Raw genomic sequence first — 17,902 nt, forward strand, 5'->3', positions numbered from 1 at the left:
AAGTTTGGAACCAAACGGCATCTATTCACGTCTACTGTATGGACACAAAACCAATTCAAGTGAATTGGTGCTGGTTAACAATATTCTTCAAAATATCTTCTTTTGTGTTTTGCAGAAGAAGGAAAGTCAAACATGTTTGAAATGACATGAGAGTGAGTAAATGTTGACAGAATTTTTTGAACGTTCACTTTTTCATCAAAAATTTTGGTAAAAAATGTGTAAGGGAGGGTGTGCCGTCACATTTTAATTGGGCCATGTTGTCATTTGTTTTGAATGTGCTATTTATTTACATGAATTATTAATAATTTTAAAGCACAAAGACAAATCTGACCTTAACGTACTTAAACTTTATTTTCTTTAAAAAAAGGTTTAGACATTAGATTTTAGAAATTATAGATTTGATGAAAAGACCTCTCCTTTATTTAGATGTTCTACGTTTTTCCTTTTTCTTTTTTTATAACTGTTTTGTACTTCACTTAAATACGTTTAAGGTGTAATGAATAACATTTACAGTCATTTTTTATCCAAAGCAACTCCAAGACATACATTTTAAAACATTTATGCCTGAAAATCAAACCATGACCTTGGGATTACCAGCGCAATACTCGAACATATTCTACACTATCTTAAATAGTTTTAGATAAAATGTAGCATATCTGCCGTCAACGCTTGACATTTCTTGTCAGCTGCCCATTTGCACGATTTGACATACCATTTCCGAGGCGCAGTTTTTCTCATCCGAGATCACATGATTGGGAGACATTTTCACTAGCTTACCAGGCACATATCATAACAGCGAGCCGATCCTGATGAGCCGGGAAACCTTTTACCCAGGGAGCTGAGAGAGCATGCTGTCTTTTTCCTGCTTTCTTCATAGGCTGTGCAGTTGATTTATGACCACATGCTGGCGGTGATGTAACCGCACCTCAGCAGGTTGTACGCGTGTTTGTGTTGCTGTGTACTTCAAGGTGGGGGTTCAACAAAAAAAATGCATATTTATGAAGTCCCACCAGCAGAGGGTGAAACTTTGGCCTTAATTGTGTCTCATAAATATTGATATGTTGGGATATTCTGGCATTCAAACTAGGGGAGGGAATCAGCAGGACCTGGCAACGTGCTATTATATCAATATCTGGGTCACTATACAATAACATTGGGATTATTCATGTTTAGAGCGTAATTATTCAAAACAGTGTTGCATTGCAGTGAATTAAACTTCATTTCTTTCTATATGTTCTTGTGGACACGATGCTCTTCGTAGATCCATGATGCAATTGGTGACGCTGTGGTTAAAACCAAAGCTCGTAACCGTAAGATTTGCTGGTTCAATCCCTGCATAGCGTGAGTCATGAGCTATCACCATTCTGCCCTTGAGAAAGGCACTTAACCCCAGGTTGCTCGAGGGGTAGAGTAAAAGATTTCTTGTAAAGGGACATTCACATTGACAAACGATTTGCACAAGCAAAGCAACCAGAAGTCGTTTATTCCAATGAAAGCAACAGCGGCTATTGAACTACTTTATGCAAATAAGCAGTGATGCAATGCAGTAACCGCCAATGGGATAGCAGACGGTGCAGCTCTTGTGGTCTGTCTCCTTATTCAGCTGGACACAGTGCAGTTGAGTAGGAATGACTGCTAGCAAGCAACAGTACAGCGACACTGTGGCCTCCAGCAATTAAATTGCCATCAGTGTTAATTCACCTTAATAAATGTCTGTAAGTTACTTCGACAAATGAGTCCGCTAAGTGGGTCATCCTGTTACGCAGTACATTTTCATGTCCCCATCATGTATTTCTTAATATACTGGATAGAAATTGAACCCACATGTTTTAAAGAAATAGGATTCATTTACTTGTTAACATGGGGTGAATTTAAATTCATTTTAGTACTTTGAGTCCATGTTGCTTTTTTGCTTTGTTTCTTGGTTTTATAATATGAAAAACTGGCTTTATTCATTTTCTTGAAGAAATTGTTTTAATTGCCAATCATTTTTTTCTGTTTTCCAGTTTACAAAAGACAGTTCTGTTATGACATCAATATGCCGAAAATGACTGCACAATATTAGAGATAAATGGCTGCAATATACGTTATGTGATATAATGCTTAATGTTTGTAAATGTAACATAACTAGCTTAGTTTCTCGATTATTTCTGGGGAAACGACGTTCTCCCTGTCTTCACAGTCTTTTTGCTATTTGCTTCATAAATTTAACCTTAAAGGCGTGCTATGGCGCGAACACATGTTTTCTCTGTGTCTTTGGTGTGTTATAAGTTGCCCACGCATGTAATAGACATGTAAAATTGCAAAAATTGAAGTGTCGGAACAAAAGATGCATTCTATCTAAACGCGAAGACCTCCCTTAAACGCCTCGTGTAACCACAACCCCACAAATCCACGTCAGTTTGTGGTTAGACCGCCCAAATGTATATGAAAGTCAGTATTGTCAGTAGAATTGATTTGGAACCTGATGTTCCAAATATGGTAAGGGGCGTTACATTTCCGCCACACGCTTCCAGTAATCGACCAATCACTACAAACTGGTTAACTGGCCAATCATAGCACACCTCGCTTTTCAGACCGATGAGCTTTGTTAAAAATCTGCTCGTTTCAGAGAGGCGGGGCATAGAGGAGATACAAACATGCACGGTATGTAGAGAATTGATTGGATGTGTAAAAACAGCTGTTGCATTGATTTTAAAACAGTTGAAGGGGAGGAGTTAATGGATGATCTGCCAAGCCGTCTATTTTAACTAATTTGCGATCGATAGTCATTTCAGGGTGGAAGTTCATTTTCTGATTTTAACTGAAGATTATGAGGGTACATGAATTTGAAAAATAAATTTACCCACTTTGATAAGCTATTTACTATAAACGGTGCAGTATTTCATGAAAAAATAAGATTTGTCATTTTTTATTTCACTGGGACTTTAAACTCTGAATACACCAGACCAAATTAGTACTGAATTCATTTGAACCTACAGAAAATGTGCATTCATTTTATATGAAAAAGTATATTTTTATTGTTTATAGTATTGAAGCATAATCTTGTTCACAACACACATGTAAAGATAACTTCACACAAAACTTAACAAGAGAATTTGCCTTTCGTTCATTCTTGTTGTGATCGGATTGGAAATGATTTTATCATTCTGAACTCCACCGCAGTAAGTTTCGCTTTAAACGTCTCAAATATAAAACCGTTCATCCTCTGGCTCCAAAAATCCGTCACAGCAAACAGCGAATCGTAGTAATGCGTTCACGTTGTGTAAACTTGTCAATGATGAGCTGAGCTGTGACCGACATGAGGACAGCGAGAAACATCAGTCACCCAGCAACGTACGGCCCACTGCTCCGGACTCTCCCCTTCTCACACACATAGACCTACACTGGTGGGCTCGCGATCTACTCGTCTTTTCACATGAGATCTAACAACTAGAAAAAATCCTAATTGGCAGGTAGCACATGCGCAAGAACTTGTAAGCTCGCTCTGTCTCAAAAACTGGTCACAAAATGTGAACATTTAGTCGCAGTCTGGAGCCCTGTTACGTAACTTATTACTAGAGATACACCTATATATAGACCATTGATAAAAAAGATTTTTGACTGATAGTTTAATAAAGGACTATGATCAGGGCCGATATTTCCTGTCGATGAAAAGAGGATGGGAAAATGCAATGAATTTGTGCTCTGTGTAGACTAAAATGTTTAGAAACATCACCAATTTGATGTTCAATATAAATAGATGTTACATGAATTAATAACATCCAGAAAGTAAAAAAGAATTTAACCTTTGGAATTTAGTTCATGGGTGTGGTGGCGCCCCAGGATATTTTTTTATGGGGAGGCCAAATGGGGCTGTTTAAATGTTACAGTGGCAGAATACACTAAAATGTACTATGCCTTAATCTAATGGAAGATAACAGTTTTGGCATTGCCATTTATGCTGAGAGTATACAGTTATAACTATTTATTATATAGAGCCAAATAGAAAACTCAACTGTCCCAAAACAATTCAACTGCAATATGTTACAGTAAAAATTACACACTAGACTAGTTTATTTTATGTTAAGGTGCTGTGTTAATGTCCATGTTATTTTAATAATAAAATAATAATATTATTTTTAACATAAAAAAAATCTTTCTGGTTAGGGGTGCAATGGGGTGGCCAGTGTTTTTCTGGGGGTGGCTATGGGCCCCCCCTTATGGACGCCACAGGGTTAGAGTTTAAAAACCCACGAAACTATTGACAGATATCACTCTGAAGAGTCGGTATCTGTGTGGAAATTTAGTATCAGTGATTAGAATCATTCAGTTATTTCAAACTGTTGGAATGTATATATTGGGATATTTGTAATATTGGCAATATTTTGATACTTTTGATATCTTACACCACTAGTTTGATTATTTAAAGGGATACTCCACCCAAAATGAAAATTCTTCAAAATATATTTTTTGTGTTTATCAGAACAAAAAAATGTACAATTATTTTTGTCTACTTTGGTAATGGTTCCAGTTGCTAACAGCTAACATACCATTAAATGAAAGTGTCACTGAAATAATTGCCTTCAGTGATCCATACATGGGTTGTACATGTAAGCTTAACAGTGTATTTATGACACTTATTTACCATGTGTTTAAAGACGTAACTCTCTTTCATCTTATTTAATTTTCCTTTTTTATCTTCTGCCGTTGGTGATTTTCTACTCAGGTGTTTTGTGTCCAGGTTTGGTGCTGGTGGGTTGATTAGCCGAGGCTTTGGTTGCCATGGAGATGCCGAGTGCTTGAAGAAAAGCACACGCTAGATGATTCTGTCTTCGCACTTGACTCCTGATTTCTTTGTAGAGTCTTCCACCTCCTGTGAGGATGCAGTGGAGATGTTTCACTAAGATGGTTTCTTTTTCCTGTGCAAATGTACATGTTTTTCAGCTGTTCGGATGGGCCGTGTGTTCTTTGCGGCTGTGCACACATTTGCTTTAGCATAAATTTACTCCTCTATAAAGTCTCTAGGCTTTGATCTGCAGAAAAGAGCAGTTTGCTCAGGGCCTGTGAGGGGAGGTTTGCCTCAATCTCTATTTTGTCAATGTAGATTCTGATCATTGCTGGTGGGACGATTGTCAGTTTAAAGCAGATCTACAGCCCTCACGGTGTCCAAACTACACTCGCTACTCCCACACACGCTGGCATTCTGTTCTTGAGATGTCAGCCTACATCTTTTCAAAGTTTTCATGACTTGTGTCTGTTGGCAGTCAAAGCTTTTTTCTGGTCCTTGAAACCCTTTTTGACAGTCTCTTTGAAAAAGTTGCAGCTTTCTTTTGGTTTGTTTCTAGGATTTTTGCTGAATTTTGAAACTTTTCTTTTACCAACTTCTACCCAGCCTCTTACGTGTTTATTAGTGTTCTGGTTTTGTAATAATTTCCGCTAACAATAAGAGAGCAGTTCTGTTTAACACATCTTAGCATATTGCTGCTGTCCTTCTGAAACCGTGTATCTCCATATTACAAGATTTGTATTTTTTGCCATAAATCATTTTTATTAGTCATTCTTTATGTTACTCAGAAACAATCGTATAGTGTAATGCAATGTAAGCCGGTTTGGATAAAATCGTTTGCCAAATGCGTAAATGTAAATGTTTGTTAATGGGTTTTGCAAATATCTAACCACAAAAAGTATTAAAAAGTGCTTGTCATCTTTGACAACACAGTATGTGATCAGTTAAACAGGTACTTTCCATTTTCTGGAAAACAGCAATATCCAAGGTCTCGAGAGGATAGCTACAATATAACGGCACAGAGTTCTACAGATTTTCCCACAATCACAAAACAATGTATAGACTTAAATACCAGTGGTTTACTTTTTGAGCCTAAATGCGTTCAGTGTCTTGACTTCATGCAGTGAAGTCTTCATCACATACTTTATGTAGTGTGCATCTTTACATGGTCATTTTACATGCTGTTCCTAACAGATGCCTCTAGCACATATTTAAAGTGATAGCTCATCAAAAATAAAAGCTGTCATTTCAAACCTATATGACTTTCTTCTGCAGAACACAAAAGAAGATATTTTATAGAATGTAACCAAACAACCCATTCACTTGCATTGTTTTTTGTCCATACAATATAAGTGAATGGGTAGCGCTGTGTTCAGTTACACACATTCTTCAAATTATATTTTTTTGGTGTTCTGCAGAAGAAAGTAAGCCATTCAGATGTGAAATGATGACAGAATTTGCATTTCTGGGTGACCTATCCCTTTAAGCAAAGGTTCATGATGTTCAACATAAATGGTGATTTATTGCCCATTCTGTCAGTAGCCCCCGGTAGATTCCGTAAGACATCATCATTCCCAAACCACATATTCCGATCTCTACATGCCTGCAAAAAATTATAAACACAAAAACTGGGCCATTTATTCATAATGTCTGAAAATGCAGGTAAACGCTACAGTACCTCTCGAGTTAAGCGTTTCCTCATAGATCATTATGTCACATGGTTAATTCCCACCTGTAGACATACGCTTTAGCTCACAGTGAAATGGGTGTGATTTTGTCATAGACTGTTGACGGCAGACAGTTATTACACCCAAATGCCTCATCTACTCTGCCGAGATTGAAACTAGCACAGCTAAGTCAAGTGGAACCAAGAGGAGGCAGGAACCAAGAATCTAGAGCAGCGGCGCGTCGCTGGGAACTTAAAATGAAGACGCTCGGTGCTGTCGTCTCCTCCGAGGAAGTCAATTAGGCGGCACGTTCGGTGTTTCACACCCCCGGTGCCAGAGCGTGAATTTGTGTCGCTTTGGCGCACCTCGCTCCGACGTGACGGCACGGCCCACGGTCCAGATACGCATCTGTAATTATGCGCCTTGGAGAATTCTCCAGAAAAGTCCTCGGGGGAGAGGAAATACATATTTTCAGTCAAGATATTAAACAAACATTAGTAGAGAGATTATGCGCAAAGGAACAAACGATATTTAATTAGATTCATGTTTCACATGTTTATGGTTGATATGATTTTTAAACCTTAGGCAATACTGTAATTACCTTTTATTGGGTTTGATAATGTTGGTATGCATATTTTACTGTCTGCGGTTAATGATATCTGTCTCTTTTCTTGTGTGTCTCTCTCTGTATCCCTGCAGGAAACTAATAAGCGGATTGCAACAGAAGCATGTTGAGGTAACGTCAGCATGAAGTTCTTCAGCTTTCTGGGTCAGCAGGCGTCTTGTTTGCTCCACTGAGGAGACCCGCCTCTCTTCTTCGAACCCCTTACGCTTCCTTACTGTATCCCAACGTTGCGATTTAGAAACTCTTACCCTTGTTTTTCCATCCCCTATCACTCACCCCACTCGAATCATGTCATTGGTGGGCGTGGCGCGATCGCGGCGGAAGTCAGGTCGCTCCTGCCCGCGCCGCGTATCTGACACTTGTTTGGTGTGGCTGTTGGGATTGGCGCTTCGCCTGACGCTCTCCTCCTGCCAGCGGGCAGACCTCACCGCCGCCAAGCACCCCATGGTCACCACAGCCTACGGGAAGCTTCGGGGCATACGCAAAGAGTTAAATAACGAGATTCTAGGGCCGGTCGAGCAGTACTTGGGCGTCCCCTACGCCACCCCGCCAGTAGGCGAAAGGCGATTCCAGCCCCCGGAGGCACCAGGCTCCTGGCAGGACATCCGTAACGCTACCCAGTTTGCACCAGTGTGCCCCCAGAATATCCACGGGGTGTTGCCGGAGATCATGCTTCCTGTGTGGTTCACCGACAACTTGGACGCAGCAGCAGCATACGTGCAGAACCAGAGCGAAGACTGTCTTTACCTCAATGTCTACGTTCCCACAGAGGACGGTGAGTTTAACATAGACAAACATGGATTCATCTTTGTTTTGTTCATGTTCATCATTACTCATTTTAAACATATTTCTAAGCACACAAAAACATACATTGACTTTCTCATCTTAAACCGGTCCACTTAAGGGAAATGGATCATCGGTATCCATCTTGTGGGATTTTGCAGGGTTAACTGTAGCGGTTGGGGATACAGACATGTTTATAGAGCTTCACTTAAGTAGAGAATTCAAATGCAACCATTGTAATTCCAAATAAGGTGCTCTTATACAACCCGTTCTCCGTTTTACCTTTGGATCCCTCTGTTTTTAATTTCCAAATAATGGAGCTAATCTGTTGACTTGATGAAAACTTTATTGCTCAGCAGTTGCGCTTTTATAGTTCAGGAGATTTGTGCTTTAGTTCCTTGACTTAATCTCAGATGTCTTCCTGAAATTGAATAACCACAGAATGAATATAGTATATAGCTGTCGTAAAATAATCTGGATTTGGGGATTTGAGAAAAGTTTGAGTTCATAATTTGAAATCTTTACTTGTACTGACTTTTGATTGCAGGTTTGGGAAAGCTGAGCTCTGTTTGTTGCATTGTTGAGATGTATTATTTTTGAGATCTCTTTTTCTAATGAGAAATATCTGAGACACTTAACCGTCTGGTCTTCTTCAGGCTTTTTTTTCAAAATGCTGGTGACTTTTATGACACTGGCTATGTGAACAAAAAAAATCATGGACAATTGGAAAAGGCTTAATGTTCCTGAAAAATAGTCACATTTGTTGTACTTGGTCAAAAATGACCACCGTATGATATGTCTGATGTTTACTTTATCAATAAGGTACGAAACTATTATATGTCATCCTGACCGGAATTAAAAAATATAGATATTAAAAGAAATAGTAGATCAAAATGATTGCATAAATAGTAAATAAAACTATAAAATTCATTTCAATTCTGATATATTAATGAAAAAATTATATTGATTAAAAATATTTTGCAAATTTTTTCAAGGAAAAAATAAACATTAGGTTTTAGGTTTTCAGTCATTGTGTCCAAAAGGAGTACAAGTCCTAAATAACCAGAGGGTTAAATGGATACTCTACTACCAGATCAAAATTTCCCCATGTTTTAATCACCCTCAAGGCATTCTAACTGAATATGGTTTTCTTCTTGAAGATTAATGCAATTGGAGTTATAATACTACGTATCATTTTACTTCCAACCGGTAGAATGGGAGTAAATGGGTGTTGACTTTTTGAAGCTCCAAAAAGAGCATCCATCGATCAAAGAACTGCTCGACACGGCTCCGTGGTCTTAACAAAGGTCTTTTGAAGCGAAACGATGTGTTCGTTTAAGAGAAATATCCATATTGACATTGATTTTAATGTTGATGTCTAGATTCCGTCAACTCTCGAGGCTTGAACCAGAGACTTGTTTTTCCGGCAGAGCGTATCGCAATTTCCGGTGACGAATGCTGCATTTTCGTTTAGTTATAATAGAATAGCGTCTACACTGGCGGGAGCTGTCATCACCGTCACATGCTGGAAAAACAAGCCTCTGGTTCACTCGCATTCGAGAGATGACGGAAGCTAGACATCAACAGTATTAGCACTGTCAATATGGATATTTCTCTAAAAAACAAACGCATCGATTCCCTCCAGACGCCCTTTGTTAAGACCACGGAGCCGTGTCGAGCAGTTCTTTGATCGATGGATGCACTTTTTGGAGCTTCAAAAAGTCAACACCCATTACCTTTCCATTCTACCACTTGGAAGTAAAATGATACTCTGACTGCATTATTCTTCAAAAAGAAAGTCATATTCATTTAGGATAAGTGAAACAAGCGGATATTTTGACTGCTAGTAAAGTATCCCTTTAAGACTCAAGCAATTTTTCCAGTTGCTCTCAGTTTTATTTCAATAATGTATAAAGGAAAAATTGATATATTGTAAAATTATAAGATACATTATAAGATTTTCATCTTTCTTATGGGGGTGTATTACATACCCATTACATACCCATGATACCCATCGCATTCGGTACATACAAAACCATCGCCTACATTGAAAGTGAACAAGCTAAAGACTACAGTGAGTGTAAGAAATATTGAACATGCCCCAGTCAGTGATTGTTATTGAAACTGCACAGGCAACGATCTGAGCATGTGCTAAAGTCTCTGATAAATGGGCCTCACTGCAGTTTGTAAATGGGCTGTGCAGAGACTGCTGGGTAATGTCTCACTGTGCCAGCTCTCAGAATGGCTTGTCATAGTCAGGGGAGTATGGCAGGCAATGTGTGCGAGCGTGTTTGTTCCAGAGATGAGAGCTCTTTAATGATGAAAGCATATACACAGTAGGCCTCCTAATACTAATAGCACATTTGCATTGTAGTGACTCAGTGTACTCTTTCTGTGTGTTAATGTGTCTGTTTGTCCATTATAGTGATATAATAAATCAGTCTTCCTTAATTTGTAGATATATATTGACTAAGTGCTATAGATTAAAGTGGGATGATACATCCATTGGTGTTTTTGTCCCCAGAGGAAACAGTTATTGCTTAGCACTCAGCACAACTGAGCAGAACAACAGTTATGCTTCATTTAAGGATCAACTTTGTCTCTGGTGGTTCTTTTAAACTTCTTTGGGAGAAAAAAAGCAGAAGCAAATGAGACAATTGTTGATGGAGTAAAGGCAGATAGAATAGTGCAATTTATCCGAGAGTTTCTCGTGTAATGTATGTATTAAAATTGTGGAAAACTTTTGATCTGGGCTAAAGTGCTCTTTTAAACTGTGGTGGAGAAACCATATTGGATTACTTGACTTTTTTAAGTCGAAAAATCCAAGATGTACAGTGGAAGCAAAATGTACTTTTTAATTGCATTGCTGTCTAGGAAAAACCGAGAAAGAAGAGATCTTGTTCTTTCACACATTTTGTATCACCTGCATGTTCATGGTCACAGCTGAGATTTCTGAACGCGTTGAACTGAAGGTCCAGATGTTTTTTATGCAAACAAGTGGAAATAATAACATTCTGAGAGCATAAATAGACGTTTGCCCTAAAAAGAAATAATGAGCAAATCTGGGACACCAAAAGAAAAGAAAATGCTTTTATAATTAGAAGAATGAATTGCATGTATATATACACAAGGGTTTTGTGTGTATACAATTGTGTATCCGCAGTGCATTTTTGTCCGTGGATCTGCAGACTGCTTGCCAAAATAAACAAAAAATTCTGATTTATTCACCCTCTTGTCATTTATAACCTGTATATGACTCTTCTTTCATTTACATTTTTGTATTTGGCAGACGCTTTTATCCAAAGCAACTTACATTGCATTACATTTTTATGTGCAATCCTCGGATCGAACCCTTTGCGTTGCTAGCGCCATGCTCTAACCACTTAGCACTGAGTGTAAGAAATATTCTTCTGTGGAACATAAAAGATGATATTATGAGAAATGTCTCAGCGGTTTTGTGTCCATACAATAAAACTCAACGGAAGTCAGTGCTGGTTTGGTCACCAACGGCCTTCAAAATATCTTCTTTTGTGTTCTGCAGAAGAAAGAAAGTCATACAGGTTTGAGTAAAAGGTGAGTAAATGATAAAAGAACTTTCACTTTTGGCTGAACTTTTCAAACTAATGGCAGCAAGAAGACCGTGTACATCCGACTGAGCAACTTCCATTTGGATGAATAGGAATTCTGTCAGATCTATCCCCAGACTTTTTTGATTCTTGTGTAAATACATTGCGGCTGGCACATCACAAGTGTGTAAACACACATTTTTCGTGCCTTGCCGTTTTAGGTTTGACTTCTGTTCCGCCTTTGCGATTTAAAGACTGGCCCAAAGAACAAAAAGCAAAGACAAACCCATTTGTTCACAACAACCCAGGGTAACAGTGCCTCCACAGGCATGAGTAATACATCTGACAGCGTTGTGGAGGTGTGTACGCTTTTCCTGCTCATCGCTTCCTTTGCCAAGCGCCGCTGCCATGCCGGGGAGTCTTATCGGTGCATCGTCCAGCACACTCTCACTGACGGGGATTCCAACATAATAGCAGCAACGAGAATCATTCACAGGTTTGGGAGGGATTTAATGGATCTGGCTCCTTTACCACAATTTAGTTCGCCATTTGGTGGGTGTTTAACGTGGGATGTTTGGACACGTTTTTGGATGTGTAAATGTGGCTCGCAGCCGAAGGATTGGAAGAAACTGTAATTATCTTATCTGTCTCTCTCTCACTCGCTCTTTCTTCAAGTTATTGAAGCTAATCAGAGAGATTTCCATTGACAGGCATGAATTGCACTTCTGATTAGCTCTTTTATTGATAGATAAAGGTTCTCTGTCTGTCTATGCATTAGAAATTGAACAAATTAAACACATCAGCCCATGTGAGTTTAGACATTTCATGTCATTTATAGGTGATTGTAAATGGTGATGTTTTTTGTGTTGGTAACCAAACCACATTGGCCCCTATTGACTTCCATTGTATGGATTCAGAAAACACACATTTCTCAAAATATCTTCTTTTGTGTTCTGCAGAAGAACCGTTATAAAAGTTCTTTGATCGTCATGATGGTGAATACATTTGAGTTTTTTGGTGAACTGGAGAAAACCAATTATATAACGCAGCGCTTAGTGTTATGTTAAACAGCAGTTTGCTAATGTTCCTTAAACTTTCCATAAAAAAATCAGCTTACAGGCTTTACTAGCGTCACAGCCATGAACCATGATTTGCTGCTTGCCAGGAGCAAGCGCATTCTCATTCTAGATACCATTTGATACTACAGAAATCTGTGTAGTTCAACATGAGTCATCAGGATTTTGGTCCATTTATTTTATGCAGTACACTAGCATACAGATGGCTTCAAAGCTAATATAAAAAGACGAATTTCACGTGGGTTTGATGCAGTCTTTTATTTATACAGTGTAAAATCCAAACGTATCTAAATGGTTATTTTAATGCTGTATGTGAGCATCGGTGTTTCCGTCCTCATATGCAAATGTAAGTCTGAATTGGGTTAGCTGGCTTTCCGTTGTGGCCATTTGACTTTGAAAGAACCTTGATGTTCGTCTATGATCCATTCAGAGTTAAAGGTGGGGCAAATTCGCAGTCGCGTCACAGGAAAATTTGATTTCACCCGTGTTTCGTCCAGGAGATTGGAGAATAGCTCGCTCTTCATTCAAGGCTGTGCTCCAAATAAAAAAAATCCTTTTAATACAATCAATAAGGTGCCCAGAAAAACAGAAGGATGGTAACAGTTCAATAGTCATTCGAAACCTCACAGCATTGTATAAATGTAGATTTGCTTGGTAGCGCTGCAGGTTGAGGGGAAGGGGAGCGCCGTCTTCAAACATTAATAAATAAATAACCAGTTGGTCGACGCTGCAGATGAAATACGGTGTGAACTGCTTTTTATGCGAGAACAAACCTCAAACAAACGGAGCTATTTCTGACATCCGAGCAGCTCTTGATCAGGTGAAAATTGGATCAGGATTCTTCTGCGGGGGAGCATGAGAGAGAAAGACAGAAATAGAGAGACAGAAAGGGGGTGCAAACGTTTGAATGTGCATTACAATACACTGCGTGCATATAGCTTCTCATTGACACGGGCTCTTTAATACTGAATGTAAGATGTGCTCTATTTTGTATGTGAAAGGATAGGTTACTGTGGATGTGGATCTGATTTTAAGCCTACGTGTGATAGAGCTGCTGAATTATAGCCCGGGCTGATCAATATTAAATCAATGCTGTTGCTGATTGATGACCTGCGCATGATACGCACACACACGGATCACGTTCCTCACTGGCCCTCATTACCATTCAGGACTCTGTTAAGAAGATTTTTCATTAAAATTACCTTAGAATTCACAAAATCCAACATGTGTATCCACAAAAATAAGCAAGTTAAGCAAAACGACAATCGCACAAAATGGTATGCAGAGAACATTTTTGTTTTCAATAATGTCAAGAATTTTTTTTATTACTTTTGAGATTCAGTTTTAAAAAATCTAATTTAAATATATACATTTCTGAATAATCAGTTGTTTAAAAACACAAAACAAATATTTTTAATATCCTGATATACTAAAATTGAGATCAAATAAATGGAATCTTTTGCATTTGTCTCCTGCATCTTACATATGTCTTCTGTTAAAAAGGAGATCTCAATAATGTTTCCAACAGAGCTTACATTTGCCACCACACTAAAATCTGTGATCAACGTTAGGTTAGCTATACTATTTGTGTTCATTTAAGTTGTATTTCCTGTCAACAATTGAGTCATTTGTTTCTGTAATTCTGGTCAGAACGTTGCCTTTTGTAAAGAGACTGTCTATAGAAGAGACAAAGTTTATAAATGAGAACGGAGCACTCCATCAAGTCTATGAAAAAGCAACCGCTGAGAAATAAGATGTCATTTAAAACTTTGCATTAGGGACCACAAGAAACAACTTTATAAGTGCAATTTGATTTCCTAATAAAACAGGAAATGAGGGCGGTACGTATTGAAGGGCTCTTTTTTAATAGCCAACACCTAGACTGTCCTAGCATGGTTGGTAAATTGCTGCCGTTATTCAAGACAGCATTTGATTGGAGAATAAATGTATCAGTGCAGGATGAGTCATCAATACGTTTGGTGTGTTGTCCAGAAAAAGAAACATTTTAGACGTATATTAAAAATCTTGTACCTTTATACAGTAAATAGAAAATAAGGGGCAAATAGACATGCTGTAGACTAAAAGCAACAAAACTTGAGTTTTGATTTGGTCTCCTTAATGCCATTTGAATGTTATGATAGCTGTGGATCAGATCAAATCACCACTGTGATGAACTTTGAACTCTTCACACATGCCGTTCTCCAACAACAGCACAGCTGTTCAGACCTGCTCTTCTTAATTCAAAAGAAAATATAGACATATCAACCAAATGGAGACCAATAAAATGTGTTTACCAAAAAGCTACACTAAATAAAGCTCTTTTCTATGCTTGTGTATGCACATATCTGGGGTTGTGAAGAGGTGGAGGGATCAAATGTGTTTGTATTTGTCTAGTCAGTGCAGCGTTTTGAACCCGGGCCCAGGGCAGATCAGATATCAGTTATATTGATGTGTTTGGCCACAGCCATGTTGTGTGTGGTGGTTTTAGAGGGCTGACAACGTTCAACTACACCACAATCCCCTTCCTCTCATCCGCAAACCCCCCCCCCCTCCCCCACAGAGCACGACAGCCGGACCAAATTACCTTTGCTATGTACATATCAAGAAAACATCTGCACAAATAACCTAAAAGTCCAATCGAAAGTGTACAGTGGGGACCAGCAAATGAATAAAAATCTGCCCTTCTGATTTGACAACAAATGTAAAAATAGACATAAAAGTTTTAGGATTTTTATAACTTTTAAAGTAAGGGATATTGTACAGGCAGCAGGTTTTCATCTCACAAATAAGCCCTGACAGTGTGAGGGTACTGTATCATAGTGAAGGGGCTTATTTTGCGACAACAGCCGTCTGCTTGTATATTATCCCGCTTATTACACAGCGACTTGCCACTTAAGAAAAAAACTGGACATGAAATGTGAATTTGAAATATATTATTAGCAAATTTTTAATAGAATGCAGACCATCCGCGAGGAAAAGCCGTTTAGTCTTGGTTTTTAGGTAAGAAATGATGTTCAAATGTTACAAACAGGCAATTTGGTTTAATCATTTGTAAATATAATGCCATGTATGTTTTAAAATAAATATTTATATGAAATTTAAAAAAAAAAACCTGTCAAAATGATTAGCTTCATCCGGGTTACCGTGTGTTATTAGTTTTGAGCGGCTGTTATCTGGGAATAACGAACCTGTAAATATCGCCACTGGCCAATCAGAATCAAGCATTCTAAAGAGCCGTGTAATAAAGCAAAATAACAAATCTGCTGCATTTTGAGGTCACAGATCAAAGAAGCAAACTTGTTGCGATGACCTTGTCATCAAAAGGTCAGATTTTATTCTTTCCATGGAAGCAAACAGGATGCTTCTTTGGCTAATCATACTGTGATAACATTGATCATCAGATTTTGAGTCTGTGTCAAATTCCTGCATTCATTAGGTATAAAGGTATATAATATATTAATATAAGTATAAAATATTCAAAATTGTTGTTATTTCTTAAAAGTTTAACATCTTTACGCTGATAATGTTATTTGTTAGTGCAAGCAAAGCGTTTAACTAAAGATGTTTGAATCCCACTATATATTTTCACCTAAAGCCTCATTACCCAAATAATATCATGTAGAGAGACACATGCGTTTCTTACTGCGCCAAGAGTTGCAACCAATGCTGTGGATCATGACAAACCCCTGCAGGCAAATATCACTTTATTCTCTCTCTCTCTCTCTCTCTCTCTCGCTCGCTCTCTCTCAGCCCTAAACTGTGGAGTAACTGTTCAGCAGATATTGGACAGTTTGTAATGCTGGCTTCGATTCAGAACACTTTATATCAGCTTCATTTCTGCAATTTCAATTCTAATGGGTGAATTGGATCACCCCAAAATCAGGAGATAAAATAGTCTTTCTGTTTCATTTTTAATACATTTTATTCAGCCTAATTGTCTTAACAAGAATGGAAGAAATCTAATTGTCCTACAATAACCTTGTTTTTGTGCACTTAGAATCTTATTACAAATATTTAACGAATAAAGAAGTAAATTTGACTCAAAATGGTCACTTGTACAGTGTTTTTGTTAGTTCATTTCAAACATTGATCAAACTGACTGGAAATACCTGTGCGTTAAACGATTTTAATGCACACCTTCCACCCAATCTGATTTGAGTATTCATACAGACCGTGGTATTAATTGTCACATTATAACCTAACTTTGGGCCAGGTGCGTGCGTCCGATGAAACCATCTATATCTATTAATGGAAGTAGTGGTTCTCTCTATAGACTATTATTAAAACTCCTGTTTTTTATTGTTGCCCATTGCGCTCCTGACATTGAAATATATCTCTTTGCAACTCTGTTCTCTTCATATAATACCTAAGCTTGATCACTAGGAAAATACATAGGCTACTTTTCTCAACCAAGCACCATTTACATCTGTAGCACACATAGTGCTTAGCATGAGCAATAGTAACAGAGATTACTGTAGCAAGCACCCATGAAACACAGCGGACAGAGGTTCATGACGAAAGGTCTATTAGTGTCATCTCTACGTGAACACACGCACACATCTTTAACTCCAGCTGTGCTCCGTGTGGGAAGGCAGCTGTGTTCTTGTCTGGCTAACTGTGTTAGCCTCTGTCACAGTTCTGCCTCCGCCACCAGAATCCTACATTTTTATTACCGGTTCAACAAGCGTTTACCGTCCGCATGCTTTATTAAAAGCTATATTTTAGCAGCGCGATGCAGGCGACACAGATAGCCTGCCAGAGTACAAGAGACAGATAGAACACGACAGGAGAGAGAGAGGACGAGAGAAAGATGACACTCGTTTGAGTGGGAGCAGCTGGGAGATTGCTAGCAGTAACTGAAGGTTTATGTCACGGAGATACGGACGGTCTTCCTCTCGCTCGGCCCACGGGCGCAGAGCGGCGCACACACGTGCGCCCGTGCGAGATGACCTCATTTACTCGGAGCTCTCGGAAACGATTACAGCGGTGATTCGTCGCTTCCCGAAATTTCACTGAAAAACTGCCCGTTACATCATGTCACCTGAGGCTGCGTTTACCTTCTCGCCTGGTGTCTTTTAGAAACATGAGATGGCGCCCCATTTAACGTTGCATTTTCAAGTGGAACAGAACAGGATGGAAATGATGTTAAAAGGGACCTGATGGTATCCAATAGAGTTACATTATATAACAGTATAGAAGGTGCGCCTGGCCCGAAGTTAACGTCCGGTCCCTTTTTGTTATAATATAACAATTTATTAAAAATTTTAAAATATATATTTTTTTATTTTTTGTGATTTATTTATTTTATTGTTTATTAATTGTATTACATTTAAACTACTCAACAGTTATTGATACTCTGTGAATGGCTACCGGAAGTTAAGTTTGATCCACATGACGTTTTTGTTTTGGCCGCTGAA

At 38.5% G+C, this 17,902-nt stretch overlaps 1 protein-coding gene across 1 annotated transcript in view; it reads left to right on the forward strand.

Moving 5' to 3' along the window:
* The window catches only part of nlgn2b (neuroligin 2b), a 68,099-nt gene that overhangs the window by 18,073 nt on the left and 32,124 nt on the right, over positions 1-17,902 (forward strand). The window contains exon 2 of the mRNA XM_056736893.1: positions 7,135-7,835. Coding sequence (XP_056592871.1) covers positions 7,349-7,835 — 487 coding nt within the window. The 5' untranslated portion in view covers positions 7,135-7,348. The remainder of the gene's footprint in view (positions 1-7,134; positions 7,836-17,902) is intronic.

Source organism: Triplophysa dalaica, chromosome 22 (assembly GCF_015846415.1).
Source record: "Triplophysa dalaica isolate WHDGS20190420 chromosome 22, ASM1584641v1, whole genome shotgun sequence".
In the NCBI taxonomy this organism is placed as follows: domain Eukaryota; kingdom Metazoa; phylum Chordata; class Actinopteri; order Cypriniformes; family Nemacheilidae; genus Triplophysa; species Triplophysa dalaica.